Source organism: Centruroides vittatus, unplaced genomic scaffold (assembly GCF_030686945.1).
Source record: "Centruroides vittatus isolate TY-2023 unplaced genomic scaffold, ASM3068694v2 contig_941, whole genome shotgun sequence".
Taxonomy (NCBI): Eukaryota; Metazoa; Arthropoda; class Arachnida; order Scorpiones; family Buthidae; genus Centruroides; species Centruroides vittatus.
In genome coordinates this window covers 1,250,137-1,272,624 of record NW_027122625.1, presented here as the reverse complement: position 1 = coordinate 1,272,624, position 22,488 = coordinate 1,250,137, and the positions used below count along the sequence as shown (strand labels likewise).

Genomic DNA, 22,488 nt, shown 5'->3' with positions numbered 1-22,488 from the left:
TAAAGACCCGCAGTCACGATTCTCCCAAGAATTCCGATTTGGAGAGAGAGAGGCCTCGAATCGGTTGCTGGTGGTTGGTGGTGGTAGCGGTGGCACCCGGGTGAGAGGCGCCCCCAAAAATAATGAAAACGGGGGGACGTCTTGCGGCGAAGGACGCGTGGGGGGAGAGATTTTCGAGGGAACCCGGTGGCAATTAGGGAGATCCAAACGGCTTCTATAATTATGGAGAGCAGACGTATCGATTTTTGGCCTTCGAGCCGAGCAATAAAAAGTAAATTGTAGATAAAAGTATCTCGTCCGTTTGTAATTTCAATACAGAGATATTTACCGCCGAGCTTATCGGTCCGGGAATTTAATTCGGGAAAAAATAAAATAAAAATACGTATATATGTATGTATGTATATATATATATATATAAAAAGGATGCCGAGGATCAAACGTGTGGCAACACGGCGGCGAGGAGGTGGGGAGGTAGACGGGCCCGCCCACGCTAGTCGGCTGGCTAATATCGGGCACCTGTAGCACGAGGGTGGAGCCAAGACGGGTAGGCGGAGCTAGTAGCGGGACGAGGTCAAAAAGTCACGTGATTGGCACGTGTAGGGTCGCATATTAATTACGGCCCTCCCCGAAAACCGAAGGGCAGCCCGGGGGTGGGACATCCCCCACGTCTCGATCCGGGAGCGTTCCCAAAAAGAAAGACTGAAAGATAAGAAGGGGGAGGCAACAGGACAGTTCGTTTTGCTCAGTCTTTTTTTTAATAGGCCAAAAACGGAATTGTGAGAGAGAGGCAACATGTTTTGTATGTCTAGTTGCGTAAGGGTAGATTTTGCAGCCACGCTGCGCAGCGATTGTCCCGGCCATTGTTCTGCCACTCTGTGGAATGTCTAAAACTCGGCGCTCATCAATCATGCTCGCCTTGCAGATACTCTGTCTCTATGGCAACCGAGCTTTGTCCGGCAGCAACATCGCCGTCCACTATTGATCCAGTCCAAAGTTTGGGCCTGCGGATCGAAGATTAACAAAGTAACGTTTGTTCCGTGATAAATTGTGACAAGTCGATGTCTGCAGCCCTCTCTATTGTGTCCACCAGGACGTAATGCTCGAATAAACATGCGCACAGAATTTATCCTACCCGGCATACCCGCATCTAAGTCCTCATCATCCCGCTTGACAGTGACAAATTACCGCTGGATTTGTAGTATTAACGGTTGCATCCCAGCCGCTAGGGCCCTATACGCGGTTGGACCCGTGAAGCGACGATTGTGCTAGCTGTAAATTCATCCTATCTGGACACTGCTACGCGAGCGACGACTGCACCGGGGCAGTTTAGATAAGTAATAACTGCCGAGTAATGATCCCATTTTAGCGCAACCTACTCCATCTCCACTTCTTTCCGCCAATAATTGACGCTCGGGATACAAAAATCTCGCATCGCGTCGTCGCGTCGCTCCGTCGCTTCCACCAGCCGCCGACCCAAATTACAAGACTTTCCGACGTCCATTATCGCCGTTACATCTTTATAGTGGAGTATTAAGTCGAATTTTTAGCGATAACATCTTATCTATCCGGCAAGAAATATCGAGCAAGGCTTAATTAAACGTTTTAAGAACGGGAGGCCTTTAATGGCGGGCGTCTAATCTTGTTGGGATTTGTACTAAAACTGTAGCTAACAGGCAATGAAATATCGTTATAGATGTCACGAATTTTTACGACTCGTCAATCGTGCTGCCGGATATGTCTACTGCCTCTCTCTTTTTTCTTCTTTCCTTTCTTCTTTTCTGTCGATGCTATCAACCTTAACTGGCATGGTTTTGTCGTTCTTTGTTTGCAGCATCCACGACAAGCGATGACACGACTCTGCCAGATAAAAGCCCTTCTGTGTCGTCTCGGGATAACCCTTGACTTTATCTACTCATCTGGCAGCGCGGTTTAAAGATTGCCAATTTTCGCATCACTTTCGACCTCGCCGAAAACTTTCGAAGAAGAAAAAAACAAGAAAAAGATCTTCTTACAGGTTACAAGAGCTGGCAAGAATGAAAAATCCCGATTACCGAAGATGCCTGGTTGTTCTCGTTCCGCCCTTTGTGTGTCGCGCCACTCATTTGCATGCTAGATTTTCGATCGCCGCTAATTGAAGCTGCAGATATCACGACGTAACCCGAAACTCGTTCGGATCGGCTCGATTTTTTCTTTATTATTTTTTTCCTTAACTTTCTCCCCCCCCTTTTTGATCGATCATACTTTTAGAAAGTGGCTAAATGCCCGGTATTAAGTGTATAAAATGCACGGCAGTCGCTAAAAACCAAAAGATTTCTTCATTCATCTGTAGCTGCCAAAGGGGGATGCTTATCTTGGACGAGAGTCGCGGTCGCTACTATTTTGGGATCCCGTCTCATTCTCTATTTCGGTTGAGAGCGGGGTGTGAACGAGCCTGCACTTAGCGGAAACTAATCTAAACTGTGATCTGGTGATTAAGCTGGCTCGAAACGAACGCTCTAATGGAGCCGGAACAAAGATGCTCAGTTGTAAGACACGCGGGACTGACGAGAGGCTGCAAACAGTAATTACGAGTACGAGCCGCTTTTTTTTTTCTTTTTTCGGGTCTCGATTATTTATTTACGGACCGAACGATTAATCCTTGCGTTTCTAAATATCCAGTTGGAAATCAGACAACTGGATTAAGGACCTTCCGTTACTTTAATTAAGGATAGGAGAGGCGGAAAAAGTCCGGAAGAATGATTAATGGATCCTGAGAGAGTCGATGCAGTGATGTATGGAGGCACCGGAAAACCTTCGTGACATCACTCAAGGTGTCCAGCTTGTGGTCATTACGGCTACAATTCCGACTGGTCACTTCGGGATTAGGACAAGACCGCGATGTTGTAACAAATGGCTAAGATATTGACCCCGCTCTTCCCTCCTTAATCTACACCAGCTGTTTCTAACTCCTACTGGACATAATTAAAGGTTGGGAGTTACGACGCGATACGAGAATTGTCGCCGTCTCGTCACGCGTAGCGACGAAACCCATAGCGACCGATAATCGCAGTTGACCGGATGTATTAAGGGACTGTCGGATTTTCGGACAGAGTAGGCGAATTTCGTGAAGGGTTTTCACCCTTTAAGCCATTTTGGAAGATCTTCAAATCGGATGATTTATCGGGGATGCGGCAAGAAAGAAAAAGCGTGGAACTGTCTCGCGCGGCGACAATTTGATTGTTAGTTAGACAGTTTGTCTTATATTGTAGCGGTCTCTAATTGGCGTTGTCTGTAATCTTCGGTCCAAGACGTCCAATTAAAGAGCCGCACTTAGCGGAATAAATTCCCGACGGAGGCAGGCTGTTGTTTCTACTAACCACGGATCAATGCCCGGATGTAACAACCAGCAGAATAACAAGGAAAATCCTCGGACAGCCTGACTGACAAAGCATGCCAAGAATTTCCATTTTCCCGCCTGCCAATGGAAAATCCTCTGACAAACGGGATGGGGGGAAGTGTTGCCGGACTCCGAAGTGCGTGTCCTGCTGATATTACATCGCTGCTTCTAATTTCCTAGCTCCACTTTACTGCTTGTAAAACGTCGCCGTAAAACTTTATAGATTCTAGATAGAGTCCCCGGGTCTGCCAAGCTCTGCATCACTCTTTTCCAAAAACTTTCGCACTGTAAAACCATTCAAACAGGTCCACGCGATTTTTTCATCCCTTGGCCTACTCGCAGCCCACCTTAGCCATAGGGAAAAACTCAGTTATATATCCCATTCGTTTCGTCGTCTCTAGGAAATTACAAATGAAAACACAAATATCTTGGTAACACGAATGAGATGAGCAACGTTTGCACGCTCGACTCGTAACAATTCACTTCGGTTAAAGCTTATTAATGCAATCGAAACCTCGACCGAACGTTAAATATACGATAAAAGGAGCCCCCTTAATGCATTTTCGTAAGGTGTACCTACCGACAAAAGATGCATTTGCTAGTGTTTGTTTACGCATTTCCGATTCTCGATAGCAGCGATAAAAAGTGGCGATTTTCTAATCGAAGTGTTGACACAAAGCAGCTAATCAGACGTCAATTATCTTGCTCGCCACATGAACACGACAAACTAGAGGAGCGAAAACAGTCAAAGTGCTCCTCTATCAGCACCTCGGACGATCTTTGACCTTTTCTCTACGTGGAAGTCCAGTGTGTGCGGATACCTGTGCAGTGTACGGGATTTGTAACCGATAAGAAGGTTGGATCGGTTGTATAAATATATCTAAAAACAAGTGTAAATGATCGTGTAAAAAGTCACGTCTCGAACGAACCGAAAGAGACGATGTTAGAAATCAGGTCGTCCACCTCACCCTCGCTTAATTAATGGAGAAAATTTCTTTTTCTAGCATCGGCACAAGCCATTCGTGATCGGAACGAGGACGTTTTGCACAAGCTGAGCTGTCAAAAGTTTGATGACAACGAGACAAGTTGCGTGATGAAGAAAATAACAGAGGAGTAACACGCGAGCTTTTTTCTTTTTCGTTCTTCACTCGTTAGGAATAACTGTTTGGGGCCCGTTCTGTTTCCAGCTTATTTTCCAACTACCGGACTTTTCTGAGAAACTGGAGATGGAATTTCGACCCAGTCCTCTGTTACGTGATCTGTCCGTGTTGTCCCACATGTATCAAACGAGCTCTCCATTGCTAATTAAATCAGTCAGACGTTCCTAATTAACATTCTAGGTGCACGCCACCCTCTTCTTGTCGGGGACTTTTTTTATATATTCATTTATGTAACCCCGCGTAAGTATTTATGTATGGTCGAGAGCCCAGGTGAAACGCCGAGGGGGCCACGTTCTCGTTCGTCCCTGACCTCCGACCTCTTCCCACAGTCATGGTCAGCGGGGATGAATGTTTCTGGCAAGAAGGTGAAAGCAATGTCGTCGACAGAATCGTTCCAATTAACGTCCTGCAAGTTGGCAGGACGATAAAATGGGTGCCATTGTACACGTCAGCGGGAACGAAAAGAAAAGTTTGTTGGATGGAGAAGCTAAACTAAAGTGAACAATAGAGTGGAACGGTGAAAAGAGTTTAAAGGGTCTAAAAGGGAGTGTGAACGGAATGAATGAGAGAGGTGCCATGCTATAGTTTCCCGTTTCGCCAACCTTTATCGCCGAGCTATCTTGCCCGTTGGGGTCTCCCTCCAACAAAAACCGTGTGTGTGTGTGTCGACGCTAAGTCTGCTTTACCTCATTTATTCCGTAGAATCGACTACAAGAGGGATTATTCTCCATTTTGATAGATTATGCTAAATCGGAAACATTAGCGAGGCTCGAGTATGCGCGGCTTGACTCCTTCGCCGTTTTCTGCCTCTTTTGTATGGCGTTGGTCCCTATCGAAAGAGCGAACAAAGGATATAAATAATTACGTAATCTACACACACGTGACAATCTTCACACTAGAGTGGTCGTGACGCGCTCTCCCCAATGACGTCATGCTCTACAAATGACCCGGGTGCCATTTCCAGCCCGGCCGCGGCAGTTAAACATCCTCTTCCGAGTGAATAAAAATCTTAAAGAAAACACCCGAAAAAGCCATCGATGGTCACGGTCTACTTACCTTATTTTCGTGACGTAATCGTGAGAATGAGCTCTCACAACATTAGCCTAACCAGGATTGGGTTAGACAATGGAAGGAAAGCGAATTCGCTTCTTTGTTTCGTCTGCGTGGGAGGGGGATCGAAGGAAACGTAAAGAGATGAGCTGTGAGCAGGCTTACACATGGAAAATTTGCTCGTTCGTCCCTTTGCTGGGTCTATCCACGTCCCTTATCTGAACGACAGGACCTCGTATCAACTTTCTGTACCAAGATCAACACGGTTCAACACGCCTCGGGCCTGAAGCCGAATGGCAAAGAAGAACAAGCAAACGGGGGGATGAGTGGAACGGGGAGGAAAAAGTTGACATTTTAAGCGAGGATTGAAAATAGAAGAATCGATTCAAAATTTTTACCGAAAGCAGGTTAAGTATTTTCGTGTTTTGACCAAGCTCATACGAGTGCAATGCACGAATCTATCGAAAACAGGTAGAGATCGGGAGAGCCCCCTCATAAAAGATCGATAGGCGTATACAGTATTGTTTAAAATCTTATCCAATGGATTATAGTCAAACATACTGAAGTGGACGACCCAGTTTCATGGAATGAAACTGTTTCGTGGCACGACAGGTCTCGCGTGTTGAGCCCACGAGACTTTACGTATCGAAAGCCTGTTCTACCTTTCGACTATACGACGATTTTACTGTCGTTTTATTATTCGTATTTTTCATTGAAAGGTGTTGTAGTTCGTTTTTCAAATATTTTGATGGCTGAAAAGCTACTAACATCCGAGCTGATAACAAGCTGAAAAGTACACAGCGATAAGCAATAAAAATCTTAACGGCCAAACACAAAATGAAATACCTCCGCACGATTTACACCATAATTAATTGCTCTTCTCTGCTTTTTTAATGAAGTTAACTCGGAAGCGTTACCAAATCTTCACGCGGAGGGGCCATTTTTTTAGTATGTTCGAAGACTCGGTGGGGTTTCGACTATAGAAAACCGGGCACAGATAGGAGGACGGGTCCAATCTAAGAATGTAAAATGGAGTGTTTTATCCGGCTTTAGATTCGCTCTTAGGTCACTTTCGGGCCCCTCTGTCAATGCTATAAATATTTCATATCGGTCGGAATGGGAGACCAGTCCAGATGGCGTCATCCCGAATCGAAGCGGAGGACAAGATATGAATGAGGTGTCACGTGATGGGGCAACGTCCCCCGTGTTCAACGTTCGGGATTAAAACCGCGCCAAAAACTGGCCAAACAAAAATACACCGTACGACTAACAATTACGGGACAATTTAAACATCAAAAGAGGATTATCGGCTCGATTTTGAATTCGTTAATATTCATGAGAAGCGCGAAAGAGGAGGAAGGGGAGGAAAAAAGTCTGGTCCATTCGAGAAAGTCGAGCCGAGTCTCGCAATTCTCGGAGGGGGTGGTGGCTGTCCCTTCGGGTTATTACGGAACACGAGCGATTGTAAGTCACAATACGCCATTCAGATTCATTCTGACGTCTCTAATAAAAGTTAGGACGGCCATTTTCTGTCGTGGCCGTACACTCGGTTTCCGAGAAACCTCTATTTGGTAATCGCTCTCCGCAACGACCGCCATCTTGTTTCTGTTCTATACATGCCACGCCACTGGGTTTTAAGAATCAACCGTTTTATAAATTCGATCGAATTCCATCTCGAAACTATTTAAAACCGTAACGATAATAAGCTTAGACTGGCCACATAATGTTTTAATTAAGGAACTACTCTCCAACTTTTAGGCATTTCTGTTTACTTAAAGATCACGTTTCGTGCTGTAACTATCGGAAATCGGAGAGAACCCATTCTTCGTTCAACCCCCCCCCGGATAGAACCAGGACTCGGTACCACTCCTAATAAGGTCAACATGACTCGTTCCAGATATGGACGAAAACAAGAACCCAACATGGGGTAAGGGAGCAGTCTGACTCGCCCTCTTACCCACCACACTCAGAACCCCTACTTGCTCACTTTCTCCGTGGTCTCTAGTTAGAACATGTTTTATTCTGAAACCATTTGAAACTTCTCTATTCTTTGGGGGTATTTTTCGAAGGAATTTACTCGAAAAATTCCATAAACTGAGCTATTTTTTTGTGAATTAACCGCAGTTTTTTCGTTGTAAAACTCATATCCGTAGTTTAAAACGAGAAGATAATTTGGTCACGACGTAAATTAAAAGACCGTATCGCCATCTTTTTACGTTTTAAGACGAAGAAACACCATGCAAATCCACAGACGTCGAGCGTAGAAATTAATTAACCCGCTTATGTAAGTCGATGTTTACGGTGGTTTTAGTGGGTTCTAAAATAAAATCCGTCTGATTTAAACCGCAGAAGATTCTATTCTAGAGCTAAACGAAAAGATCTCGATTCAAGTTTCTATTCTAGATTGGTATAAAACCCTCATAAACACTAGGGAAAGTTTTTAGGGTGGCAATTCGCCCCGATATGAGCGTAAGTGTTTTCTAATGGAGCCCAAAACTCTTGTTAAGTAACGCATTTGAAACGAGTGTTGATTATTTAACCCAAATCCCATTTATCGTTATTGACTGAAGGCAATGTACTCAACAAGAGCAGAACATGGACGCAGTTGTCTGGTCGGCATTGTTTCCTTAACACCGAGAGCTTTCAATGAAAATCCAGTACACAATGACGTCGTTGAGAGAAAATAACCGGCGTAATTCCGTTTTCGAGGAAAACCACTTATTGAATTATTTACCGTCGCTCGTCTTCCCTACCTGCAGGCACACCCTTGGTTCCTCATCTGGTTTGCAAATGGCCAGCCGACCGAGATTGGATTAAAAAAAGAGCAGTGGGACGTGCACGAGCGCCACTACTTTTGAACCAATTTCCCGTAGGTCGCAAGGGAAGAACGAAACAAAAGCCAACCAGAAAACACTCTTTAAAGTGTCGGAAGGGGGGGGAGAGAATCTTTTAAAAAATAGAAAAAAATCGCGTCTAATAGGCACTTATTAAGAGAGAAAATTCGGGTTTTTCCGCTCCGAAACTAAGACCCGTGTAAGGAACAGGATGTGACGTGGACGGTGTTTACACTCTCCCCAGCTGCACGGCGTTGACATATATACGTTGCAGCTGGCCCCACGATGTTCATTCTACGGGGGTTTCATATTCTGTGTTGGCTAACCCGGTGGCCTTTTTTGATTTTTATAACTTTGGCTTACCTGCTTCGCTGTTGTTGTCGGTGCTATGTTGAGAACTAGGTTGTTGAGGTATTGGGCCTGGAGTACCTGTCGATCCTGTCGGTGATCTGGCATCTTCGCCGCTCATGCTGTACGAATTGAGCGATTGAGAAGGCGGTCTCTGCCAAAGATAACGTTTGCAATTACTAAAAACACCGTAAAGATTGTAAAAATTCACCTTCTACTCTAAACATAACTTTACGTTCATCTTGAAGATCCCCGTGTTGCAAACGGTTTGAAACTCGATAATTTAAGGTTCCTCGCTCGATAACGGCTACAAATTCGGTTAATACATAAACGGAGGTTTATCTAACAGCAAAAACTTTCCAGCGATTTAACACCTCCGCTCCACTTTTACCGCGAATTTACATAAATGAATGTAAAAAGCGGACCACCCAATTACGTCATTAAAATGTTGGCCAGAAAAAAGTGAGAGAGAGAAACCATGAAAAATCGCTTTAAAAACATAATTAATAACCGTTCAGAGTTTAATCGATGGCATTAATTAATATGCAGATGAGGAAAAGAGGAAAAAAAATGTATTATATTTTTTTCTTTAAAAAAACTCTTTTTGTTGCAAAACAAAAATTAGTGAGGAGATGCTCTGCTAACCAATTAATCCGTCTATGCTCCCCTTCCATCTTGTGTTTTTTCTTTTTTCTCCTTCTTCTGGTGGAGCTATTAATCGAAAAATATCATTATTCTTAGTTACGGTTCTAATTTGAACAATGAAATTCAATTTGGAGAAGCGGACAGAGAGGGAGAAAGGCCACAAATCATTTCTTGGCAGACGAAAAGGGCAGATGAATTTTGAACAGGCGTCGATATAATTTGCAAATCGGAATAAGTTTTCGATAACTATTATGCATTATTTACGAAGCAGAAAGAGAGTCAGCATCCGATCATCCCTCATAGCAGAGTCAATAGAAGAATCTTTATTTCCATTTTAAATCCGATTGTTTCCCCTTCTTCACTTGATTTTCCTGCTATTAATAATATTTTACATAATAACCGTCGGGGGCAGGAGGGAGGAGAAGAAGAGGCGCTCTCCATAGCAACTCCACTGTATACAATCTGCACTTGTACTTTAACCTGGATTTTCCAAGCGGCCGTTTAGAAATTTGCGTTGATGTCGAACATTATTTTGTAGAATCGCGCGTCAAAGACAGAAATTTGGTTACAAATCAGGGCAAGCTGTCAAAACTGGCTTCCAATTTACATGAATTGAACCAACCTTCGAGTGTAGAATGAGCGTGTTCGACTAACGTAAACACGGCCGCTTCTCGACTGATATACGAGCTCTCCTTTTGTTGGATTAACTATCAATATATCAAACTTTGTTAGTTTGCTCGATTATAGATCGAAGGAAGGAGAAACGGCGTTTCGAAAGAGGCCTATGAATATTTGACTAGCATTTACCTATGCCCGTCGACTGAGAGATGCGGCCATTTTATATATTATTTAGAGAAAACAAGCTTCTCTTGTCAAAGTGTCACTTCGTATGAAGTTCTAGGTGTGCCTTTTAGGTTAATGGCGAGTTTATTAACGTTTTATAAGACGTACTCCTCTTCTAAAATTTGAATTATGCCTCTTCCTACCCGTCAACTTTTTTTCCCCGTGTGAAAGCCTCTTCTGACTTCCAACAGATAAACATTTGCTTTCGTTTCAAACTCTTATATTCGACTTTAAGACAATTTCTTTAATATTTACAAGTTCTAAATTATAAAAATAAATCTTTCTCGTGAAAATAAACAGTGTTCGGAGATTGTTCCTTTCGTAAAATGTTCAGCAAAAGACTTTCACAAAGTTCTTTGATAGGAATTTAAATAAATTCTCTTTAAGAAATTACTCTGAAAAGTCTACAGAACTTCATTTTGAAGCTTTCAAAGCCTAAAAATGAAGTTCTGTAGACTTTTAATTATGACATTTTACTTTATTTAGCCTATTTAAGAACTTTAAAGTGCTTATTCCCCCTCCCAAACGTTGGCAAGTTATTAAAGTATAGAGCAAAATATTTTTAGCACGATAAACTTATCTGAGAGACGTTGTCTGTGCAAAATTCTTAACAAAAGACTCCAGTCAAGAGTCAGAGTAACAACAACGTGAGTCTGGCTGTTGGGAGGGGGGAAAGAATATTTATAAAAAATTATTATACTACATACGAAAAACCGTTTGTAGAAAAGAGGTCTATGAATCTGTGTGGTTCCCTTCTATTTATAAATGTACCGATCACGTGATTCGAAGGCCGACTTTGATGTAAAGAAAACCAAAATGATGGATCTCGAGCTAGAAATGTTGTGTTGAAAACCATTACATCATCGAATTTGTCATTTTTCTTAAAAGAACATTCCAAGTCGTTCCATCAGAAAGAAAAAAGGAAGAGAAGGGAGGGAAGAAAAAAATAGCCGTACACTTAAAAACTTTTAAAAGATCCAGACAAAGTTTGGGCGGAGTGAAGACGCTTTTTCGTCGGCGAACTTTGACCCCGAAGAAGAAAACAAGCACCCGAACTGATCAATAGTTAAACAGGAGCCGAGACGTAGCTTAAAGGTGGGGGGGACGGAGGAGATTTTTCTACTCCACTCTAATTGTTAGTGCAACGATAAACGACGGCGTTATTTTTCATCATTCTCGCCAATGACAAGTGGGTAAGAATCGTCCACGTGATTATTCGCTGGCGCAGTCATAAAGTGCAGCTAGTGATGCGGACTGAATATAGGCTATAGAAAAGTCGTTACATATAATTTACAACTGGTGCCGTCAACAGTGGCGCACAGACACAAGCGAATATTTTAGTGCAGCAGATGGAATACCGTCTGCTGATTGTCGTCTAGCTCATCCGCAACTTCTTGCCAGAGTCCGTAAATCATCACAAGTCGAACGACATCGTAAAAACACGCGACAAAACTTTCTGTGGTCTGCTCAATGTACGGACCATAATTTAATATAAGCGAGCGTGTGCCTCCGTGCTGCTTCCAAGAGTTTGCAACGCGCGTTTTAATTCGATTTTTTCACCAATTTTTTTCTTTTTTTTTACCATCGTAAACTTTCCCGGATAACTTTATTTGAATAGATACGAAAGTGTGCTCCAGTAGGCCTGCGATTCTTTAAAAAGTGATAGTAAACCGCCGATAGCGTTGTACGACTCTTCAAACGGCGCCATGGATCCATGGCTGAATTTTCAGTTTTCCACGTAATCCGTTCGAAATTTATTGCCATTTACAAACGGGGTCTCTTAGTAGACACTAGGAGCCAAAAATTATAGACTGGAAGATTGGGTACGAGCCACACTCTAATGTCTTCTTACGATGGAAATTTCGAAAATGGAGACGAGAGATTCGTTTGCGAATTTTACCACAGAGATTTTGGTGGAGGGAACTCCAATTTTCGGAGAATTCGCTAAATTTGCCATGCTTTAGAGCTACCGGCTTTCAATTTTATCTTCTTATTGCCGTTTACATCAATAAAACAAGATCCAAATTCGATTTCCAACGAGAGGATGGTCTGGTTTATTTTTCCTGGTCAAAGATTATGAATTGGAAGATTATAGAATGTAGCAATTCTAATGAATTGCTTTCTAAATTTAAAAAAAATCGAGATAAAAATTTGCTTGGAAATTCTCTTAAAATTCTTTTTTAACAAGAGCCACTCCGATTTTTTTCTTTTCGGAACTTGAAAGGTTCGTTAAATTCGCCAATTCTGAAGGATTACCATTCTTTTAAACACGTTGCAGTTCAAATTCGATTTTCTAGAAGAATAATTCTCGTTTATTTGACTTAACAGATGAAAGGTGAACTCTAACTACGAACTTCGAAGGTCGGAATGACTCGTTAATAATTCTTTTAAGGACGTTTTTGGGCACTCGTGAAGCTCCTTCATTTGGCTAACCGCATTCAGAATCTTGCCATAATCTATCTGAAAGATAATCCCCTTTAAATTTTAATATAACACCGAAAAAAAAGGAACTGGAAGTTTGATTCTCGAAGAGGGAATTCCTAATTTGGTAGTTCCCAGCTAAAGATGATGGACTTGGAAGATTGGGCAGAGACGACAATTTTAATGAACTGTAGCTAGAAATTTTGAAGAGCGGTATGAAAAATTCGTTGTGAATTCTCTGCAGATTCTTTTTTGACACGAGTTTTGCCCCGAAATGGCTCTTGCCACTTTCGTCGGCTAATAAGAAGTGAACTTCATTAAGAGAACAAAGAGGCGGTGGGAGAATCCCCTTAAAGCTACAACTAAGAGTCTTGCCGCATTGTGCACCAGCATATGCTAATTTGCGACTTGTAAAGGTCCAAATGAGCTCTATTAAGCAGTCACCACAAGAAATAATTACAGGATGTTCCGCAAAAAGCAACACGGGCCGCGAGAGGCCATTTGGCGCGACAAACGAGCGAATTATCCAATCATAATAACGATAAAACTGCAATAAGCGGTGTTTTTTTCTCTCTCTCTTTCTCCCTCCTCTCTTCTTTTCGACTTGTTCAGTTTGGCGCAATGGTCCCGATGGCAAAAACCCAGCCAATTCCCGCTACAAATTAACCATAGCTTCGATTCGTGCAGCGATTTATTGCATGGCACCGCAGAAGCTCATTTCGCCGCGTCGAGTCTGAATCTGCTGCCATTCGATCAGATGGCTATCGAGGCCCAGTAACGGCTCCGGGTCGAGATGGCGTCATTAGAAAAAAAAAATAAAAAAAATAGGGCGGACCTTCATTCGTTTACCTCTAAATGGTAGAGCGGAGCGACTTTAGCTCTCCGTCAATTTTCCGCAGGGAAGAAGAGAAGAAAAAAAAATCAATGGGCTGCTGCACTTTATTAGATTTGGGGAGAAAAGAAAGCTTGGCTTGTTTGAATACTGCGATTGACATCAGTTTGGCTCATGCACAATTCAATTTGTGTGGCCGCCATTTCTATTCCATCAGCTTTCATCCATCTAGGACGGAAGCCGTCCGGCTAATGGTATCTCGTGATTAAACCTCGCGGCTCCCCCCCACGCTGTCGTGGCACATTTCGTGAAGGGCTCGTGACATGCCCGACGACTCCACAAGAGTTATCCGAGAAGTCCAGCTAGCCTTGTCAATCTTGAGGCCCTGCTCCCAGTTATGTAGCAAGTATGCGGACAGTATGTGGCTACACAGGATGTGCCATCCAGAGAGAGAATTCCGCCACACGACAGCAAAAGTTTTCACAAAGAGAGAGATGGACAGCCTCCAACGAGATCCCCCTTTTCGATAGTCTTCACCTGGTTGGGAAACTTTTGCCACTATCTCGAGGAACCATCGAAGAGTTTCCACTCTCTCGTTATTAAATCTGCAGTTGGATCGTTTTCGGTAATTCTAAACTTTGCAGGAAAGAATTTAAGAGTAAATTAAGGGTAACAAGTCGTTAATAGTATCGAAGTACCTTCGTAAACTTGTAGAACCAACGTAAAAACGGATAATGTAGAGCCTCTCCCGAAAGGGTAAAGATTAACGGATCGCCTTTCTCAAACTCGATTAACCGTTTCTTAATTTTAATTACTCCTGAGGCACGGGCTACTCTTCCATTATTTAATCCGTTAAAGTAGATTAGAGAAGGGAGTAATTCGTAAGTGGGCTTACCAAGGATTAATTGCTAGTGTGGTAACACTTCGGAAAGTGACTTCTTTGTCGAGAGAATTTCGGTGTCAGTGGACGCCATTGCAGCTCGGGACCAATCACAGTCTGGTTAAAGTTTGATAAACTTCCAGGAAATGAGCGATTATCTGCAAGGTTATTATTATTTCGTTGTCTGCTTTGACAGATATATAGAATGGAACGACGGAGATGATGTGACTTTTTTCGTTCAGACAATAGTACTTGTTGCTAGATACACATATGGACATACACATTACTAATTTTTTCTGTTCGCCTTAAGCAGATTAATTAGAAACTTTGGATATTAAAATTGCTGTTGGTAATGCAATTATAAAGTAATTATAACTTGATATGTGTATAGAAAAGATACTGCTTCGATTTTTGTGAGAGTGTGTGGTGTAGCATCTTTGGTTTAGGGGGGAAAACGAAGGAAACAATAGAGCCAAGAAATCAAAAGTATCAGGGAAAGTAAAAAGAAAAAGGAGAGAGAGGGGGAAAAAAAGAAAATCGGACAGTGAAATATAAGGGGAATGTCCCAATTCAGCGTTGCTATCTGCAAACAGCATCACAACGGTTCGGTAATGTAGTTCGTCCTTATCGGAAATAGAAACGCGCTATCGGTCCTCTGACGCACAGCAACCTCCCATGACAGCTGTGAAGAACAAATGGAGCTTAGTTAATGTGCTTATTTAACAGAGGCACTGCCGAGTTCCGTGCGTTATCGGACAGCGATAAAATCCCGCCAGTTGTGCCAGGTCGGGTGTTGATAGTCCGACATCAGCTACAAGGTCGGTTGACTCCACCTCTGCTGGCCCCTCCTCTTTCGCTCCCTTCGTCACGTGACCTGCAGGGTCAAAGGTCACGCGAGTGGCGTTTTTTCGAGGCGGAGATTAGTGACGTCGAAGCGACACCTCATTCGTTCGGAAAGATCGGCGATTCGGTGCCGAAGCGGAGCTTAATATCCTTCGATTATAACCAAACATGGCGCTGACACCCCGACGCTATGCGGGCCGCGAAAACGATAGAGAACTGGTTCCTAGAAGTTTTTTCGAGTGAAAGAAAGAACGGCGAAGGAGCAGAGATTGCCAGCTCGATCCATGTAAATCCACAGATACAAGAGGACATCTTTCGGGCTGCCAGGAAGGCTTATCTGTCATTTCTACCCAAAGTGCAGTCGGACATGCGGGTAGATACTCCTCACTTATAAATTATGGATGGTCGTGGAGGGTGTAGCGAAAATCTTTTAAGCTGCGGCGGTGGCGAAACCGTGTGAGATAAAAGAAGAAAGGAAAGAAAAAAAATGGGACGATACTCGAACGGCAATAGCCAGAAAGTGGAGTTTTCGCTCGTTTCCACTTTTAACAGTCTCTGCCAGTGATTCCGAGCAAACAAGCAGTTTGTTCTTTTATTCCAAGCTCGATGCAACGAGCCGATAACTGAACAGTCAAGATACAGACCGGAGGAGAAGGGAAAATGTGTGAGAAAGCGCCGTACTCCATTAACTGGTAGTGCTCCTCTTGGCTGCACCTGGTTGTGTACTCTGATAAAATCTCGTCAGTCTCCTGTTTCTGTGCCCTTCTTTTCCACGTCAAACCTATGGAACTAGGTCCATTTTACTAATGACGCCACCTATTGCTCGAGTTTCGACGCCAACTTGGCCTGATAGAATTATGCAAATTCCCTCTTCCTTCTCTTGTACTAAAATTCACCGCAGCGGTTCCGTCTCTGCACAACGGCATTCCCACCTTATATTCTTAGGTCAGAACAATATCGATTGAATTGCTAAGTGGTCTGAAAAGGAAACAGTTTCTGACCATTCGCTTAGAATTTCTGCCTAGAAAAACGAGTTGCTCTGATTTCTCCCCTGTCCATTTACACGATAAGTATGCGCGCCCGTTTTACTTTCTTCTGATAAATCATTTTTTTATGGAACTGCGCTCACTTTTATTCTTCTTCCAGCAAGAAAACACACAAATGCACGCATCCATTTTATTTAGGAAAATATATCTATACTATAAACAAACATACAAACGGTCCATTTTTATCACTTTACAATAACCGTAATGGGGGGATGAGCTCGGAAGAAGCTGGATACTTTATAAAATGAAGAGTACCGAGTACTGAAAACACCGTATTCTTTATTTACAAAGTGTTTTCTGACCATTTTTATCTTTATACGTCCAATTAATTATACGCGTAGGTGACTAAGGCCGGTTCTAACGCCACTTTTACCAATCGTAGGGGGTTGGCATGTAAATTTTTCTCGGAACAAAATCGATGAATCGATTTGCACCAACTTCTTTACGAACTTAAACGATTTAGCAAGAAGAAAAAACAAGAGTAATGCAGATTGAAGGAAGTCCACTTATTAAAAAAATTGATTTTTAATTGGATAATAAAAATAATACTGGCCTATTACTACAGTAATAACAACCATCGAGAAAATTTCATTAGGATCTGGCAAAATTGAATTGAATCTTTGGCCATTTAATGTTTTAAGAGGGGGGAAGGCGATTTGTAGCCTATACAAGAGCGGAAAACTTCTTCAAAAAATCGTTTTCCTCTTTGTTATTATTAAAGTTGTGCAGTCGACTACCGTTTCGCCGTAAGTCTGAGGATCAAGGGCACGTTTGGTTATTTAGATAATAAAATGGGCCGACTTTCGATCGGTAAACATAAATTGGTAGAGCAACACCGGGTTACGGTTTGCAATCAATAAATCTACTTGACAGATCGTTAGGATGGAGTAAAATTGCAAGTGGAACCTTGGCTCCGGAGATGGGGAACCCGAGACCCGTACCGTTTTCCATCCAAAACTGATTAATGGCTCTCTGTAACCCACGTTACGGATCGGTCTCAAAATGGCTCGCCATCTTATTATAACAGTCTGCCGGAGAAATATCACCTACCTGGTCAGGTGTGGACGAACTGTCTGAACTGTTGTGTCCCATTGTGTCGGGATTTCCCCTGCCGCCACCTCCTCCACCATTGCTTCCAATGTTGCCACTCCCACCGTTACTATTGTTATTGTTATCACCCAGATCGCCGGGCTTACTGTCCCTCTCGTCGATGACCAGGTCAATTGGCATCTTACCCTTTAGGCAGCTGATGTACCTTTGACAGAAATTATCGCACAATTCGTGTACCTGAAATCAACACAAAAATATAACACCAAAGATACAAATTCAATTCAAACGACAACACAATTTACATGCAATTCACCTTTCGCCCCTTCTAGACGACTTAATGTAAACAAACTACACTCGGCCCACCCAGAAAGGCCATTTTTCTCGGCGTTAATACACTCGACTGTACTAGTTACTAGTTTAAATTTAGTGTATTGTGGGACTAAAAACAGCTCTACCCCAGGCCTGAAGATTTAAAGAGCGGCCTAGAGATACGGGAAAACTTATTAAAGCGGGATAACGAGAAGCAATAAAACTCCAAATGGCAATATTAACCAAACGATTGACATTGTCGCGTTATTTGGTTTCTCCATAAATAATAACGACACTACGTCGATACTGGTGCCCTTCGTCAAGCTGCTAGACATTAACTTCCAGGCCTTCAGGCCAGAATAATTAAGCATAATTAACTAAATATGGTTGATTCCGCTTTAGGAATTTCGGGAATTTTTATTTAAGATTGAATAGCGGGGACTCTTTCGTTTTGCTAATTACGGTAACCCCCCTTTTTTAAAATTTTAATTAATTGGCTGATGTTTCGCATAGTTCTTGGATTTCATGTTGCTGCCGGGGGATCTCGGGCCAAGATAAGCCGGAGAAGACGTAAAAATCAGGCCTCTAGCCTTAAAAAAATATATATATCCGCGACTTGTTAAATATGCAAAAGACGGGGAGGGGGGTTGAGTGACCGATGGTGGAAAGCCATCCTGCTGTAATAATACTTAAAAATATCGCGTTTCAGGTATCCAGGTCACTAAAAATAGGGGGAAGGTTTAAAATAACTTTAAAAATGCAAGATTGACTGGAGAAAAAAGAAAAAAAAAAGATTTTTAGCCTGATTCCTGTTAGGACGGACAGGGTGTTCGGGGGAGGGGTACCATTCGATTTTGCTGCTAAACTTGTCTAAAAAACAATTTCTTCTTTAAAGGGCCTGAATTTATCGATTGCGATAAAGTGCCAAAACTTAACCCACGAATTTCAGTCCTATCGGCTAACGATACACCTTTATTTATAGGGCATTCCTGAGGAGGAGATGAACCCAATTTAGGGCAATGCAGAATCCGAGCTAAACTTAGGCCTATGGGAGATAGCGAGGCGAGTCCTCACGTGGGATTACTTAAAACGATAGAAGAGTAAATTTCGAGAGCCATTGACACGGGATCGTGACAAAATTAGGCATTTTTGACAGGTTAAAAATTGCCAAGATAATGTTGCGAGGAAGAAAAAAATAAATAAAAATACAAGCGAGAAGGAAGGAAGAAGAAATTCCGATGTTTGGAATTCAAAAATCGAAGTTGAGAATTTAAAAAATATGCAAAACAGAATTCCTATTTGGCAAATCTTGTGAATTTCTAGAGGCACATTTTTAAACAATGTGGAAGATAAGATCAGGAAATGTTCGAGGGTGAGGCAAGGCGTGGAGGAATGTGACTAATATGCCAGTAGGAAATTTTGAGGAGAAGAAAAAGAAAAAAAAAAAAAAGGAGCAGCAATAAACACTAAATGAAGTGATAATCCTCTAACGCTAATAATTATTTTGGGAATTAGAAATCGAATTGAAAGGAGCAGCGGCTCGTACAATTGCAACAAACTATAAAAATTTAGTGATACAGTTTGTTGCTTCACACCCACCTTGAAAGTTTCAAGAACGAAAGTGCATTTTGCACCCATCAATAATGCGTTAAGGCAGTGAACAATCCGACACCTCCATTCTGCGGATTAATTATTTCTTACCTTCTTCCCCACTCGTTGAAACCTTACTCTAGAGGTGAGCACAAACTATGAAACTTGGAAAACCTGGAGAAAGAGTTAATTTTTTTTCTTTTTTTTTTTAAATATAAGAAAGGAGGTCGACCGCGGTCACAAAAATCGCTGTGCGAATCGTTTTTCGACCTCTTTTACTCTCTCGTTTATTGTTAGTGGCAGTAGATAAAACGCTATTTAGTCCCGCTGCTCGTACAAAGTGATAAAATTATCTCATTTTTATTATGGTTGTAATCATTGTATCCTCGGAGATAGCGTGAAAATGAAATGTTTATTTATGCGCAGCTCGACAATAAAAGCCAGAAAGAAAAACAAGCGATAAAAGGTTGTAAAATTCGAAAATAATAATAAAAATAAAAAAAAATCAAGCGAAAAAAATGAAAACCCCAACCGGAATCGTCATAAATAAGAAATTAAAGTCCGGGATTTATACTGTATCACGCCAGTTTTAAAACCTATCGTCTTACCTTTTCCAGTTCAAGCAGGTGAAATCTCAGCACCTGGATCGCTTGTACCATCTGAGACAAGAAAGAGAAAGCACTGTTTTTAGCCATCCCCATGTCCAAACAAATATAAACATCCCATCTCGCATATTTTCGCCCCTTTCTAACATAAAAAATAATAATAAAACAAGATATATATGTACATACTGACCAAAAGGTAAATACTTACAAGGCTATCTAATTCTGGATTTGGTACGTAATAAGGTTTTTCTTGCCTAATCTGTAAAATTAAAGAAGGAAAAGGTAAATGAGGATATACTTACAAGAGCGTCTAAGTCTTCATCTGATGTATATTGCGGGTTTTCTGTCATTATCTGAAAGTGAAGGACACAAAAAAAAGTAAACCTTGCCAGAAAGAATCAACTAAGGTTAGATTTTTCATCTACACAAAGCATTTTTATATTGTATACAAGCTAGAGGTGCGAGCTGTTCGGTAGCCTTCGGACGGGAACCCACCATTCCCAATCGGGACGCTCCCCCCCTTTCCATAAACCAAAACATTGTTTACGTCGCCGTAGACGTTTGCCTTTGTTCGGGCCTGAAACGTGGCACCATTTAGTATTCGGGTGCATATTTTCCGGGCGAAAATCGATTTCCGACTCCGAACGATCCTCTATATAAGTGGCGAGCGTCAGCCACCCCCATTTACGAGTTACTAGCTCCGTTTTGCGGGAGATAGCAACAAAGTGGAAAGTGTTCTTCCGTCACCTTAACATAACAATTGCTTCCAGCCGGGCAAACATCTGCTTTCCGTTTTTTTCACCCCCTCTTCTTCTCTCGACATTGGGAAAAAGATGAGGTTTCCGTCCGTGGCAGAGAGTGAGAGATAGACAGAGTGAGAGAGAGAGAAAAAGATATAGATTTGAAGAGGAACCTGTTTGGCAAAGACAGCAATGTCTTCGTTGAAAGACTCCGAGGAACAAACATCTCCACCAGCAATGCCGGGCTCCCTCGGTGTGCAGGTCGCCAACTCGCACTTTTCGAATATGAGGGCCAGCAATGGGAACAGAGGATGGCTAGGGAGAACAAAAGTTAGATTCAGTGGCCCGCAGCTGTGGGTCGGTCGGGAGCGCACACACTTTTCTATCGTCTGTTGTCCCGTTAGAGTTTGGGGCGGCTGTTGACGGTGTTCTGGGTCGCTGCTCCCGTTCGTTCGTGAATGACTCGTATACGTTGTGTTATGCTAATCTTTTATTCTAGGAATGCGCAGATCAAGTCCCGCTTTCCACAATTCAAACTTTGGAAAGTTTCTTTCCAAGCGTGTCCGTTCCGTCCGTTGTGCCACACCAAACAGGTTTGTGGCCCGGAGGCAAACCCACTGGCTAGAACCCAACGTAACGCGATAACACAGTCGAGACGAATATAATAATAAACGGAAAGGAAAATGTATTATATATACGTACACATAAAAAAAGGAATAAAAACTCTGACGTTTTCAATGGAAACGATAGGAAAGTGTGCTTGTCCCGTAACAGAAGTTTGAAATCTCATTACAATATTAATCTTAGATAAATAGTGAAAACATCGTCGACTGTGACCTGTCACCAACTGTCGTCGAGCAAGACAAATTTGCCAAACATATGAACCACGGACATGTCACAGTTAAGTGAACTGTCAACTATTGTCAACGCGCAGAACGCTTGAATTTCTACCTTCATTGATCACAATAACACGTGCTATGTCAAAAGAAGTGACAAACGCAACTCACCCATATATAGCATCCTTGTCCCTCTTGTGGACATCTGGCACTGACCCCATGATATGGTTCGACATCACCCCAGACACGTGATTTCCATGGTATTGGTGCATTGTAGGCGCGTGATTCATGTGCGGTGCATGGGTTAAAGTTTGCATGGACCGGTGGGGATCGTATAAAGAGGCTGGCCCATCCATAGCACCATAGTGGGGTATGCCGTCATCATACTGAGGAGAGAACATGATGTTAGATTGGGACGGTCGAATCGTTAATGACACGTCAGGTGGCCCGTCACTTACCCTCTGTGCCATGTTCTAAGTTCCCCGTCGCCGATTGCACGTCATCAGGTCTTAGCGCCTGTCTGTCACTGGCAGCGAGCATGTAGCCCAACTGAGCTCGTCCTTCACTCACGCCATCCCAACTGCCGGCCTCAACCATTCCGCTTCGAGGGGAGAATCGGCGCTGACGTCGCGACGCGCCGATCACGAGGGGCAACGCGCGGGGAGGATCGCCTTTTAATCCCGTCGCCCCCCTCGACATACGTCGTGTTTGTTGTGGCTAGGAAATTAAAAACCAGTAAAAACCTTCCCGAACTCCAGGTCTTCCAAGCACGATAGGAAGAAGAGAAGGAAAAACTGGACTAGGGCGTGTTTACGTAATTTATGACCGCATAAAGAGTGTAATGCAATGTTGTAAAACTCGAACGTACGTAGTGATAATTCTCTAACTATCTCGTCCAATAGCACTAACATAGACAGAAATGCCCGTTAATTCTAATGCCCGGACCCTCTCTTAATGACGTCATCCAGTGACGGTGGGGTGGTGGGCGGCTGCCATAAGCTAAAAAGGGGGGCAAATATAATAGAGGCCCGCTTGTGTCGTCTCACCTAAGTGCCGGCCTCAAGTACTGTACTTAAGCTG

General features: G+C 42.7%; 1 protein-coding gene across 3 annotated transcripts in view; it reads right to left on the bottom strand.

Moving 5' to 3' along the window:
- Positions 1-22,075, bottom strand: part of LOC136984959 (homeobox protein Meis1-like) — a 39,908-nt gene extending 17,833 nt beyond the window's left edge. The window contains exons 1-7 of one of the 3 annotated variants that reach the window (XM_067282110.1): positions 21,867-22,075; positions 21,580-21,794; positions 20,746-20,887; positions 20,041-20,091; positions 19,836-19,886; positions 17,329-17,565; positions 8,784-8,922 (exon numbers count right to left, since the gene is read on the bottom strand). In XM_067282110.1, the coding sequence (XP_067138211.1) occupies positions 8,784-8,922; positions 17,329-17,565; positions 19,836-19,886; positions 20,041-20,091; positions 20,746-20,887; positions 21,580-21,794; positions 21,867-21,878 (847 nt within the window). In that variant the 5' untranslated portion in view covers positions 21,879-22,075. Of the gene's footprint in view, positions 1-8,783; positions 8,923-17,328; positions 17,566-19,835; positions 19,887-20,040; positions 20,092-20,134; positions 20,186-20,745; positions 20,888-21,579; positions 21,810-21,866 lie in introns of those variants that run through there. The other 2 variants (XM_067282109.1, XM_067282108.1) reach the window with 2 other exon arrangements.
- Between the last annotated feature and the right edge of the window lie 413 nt (positions 22,076-22,488).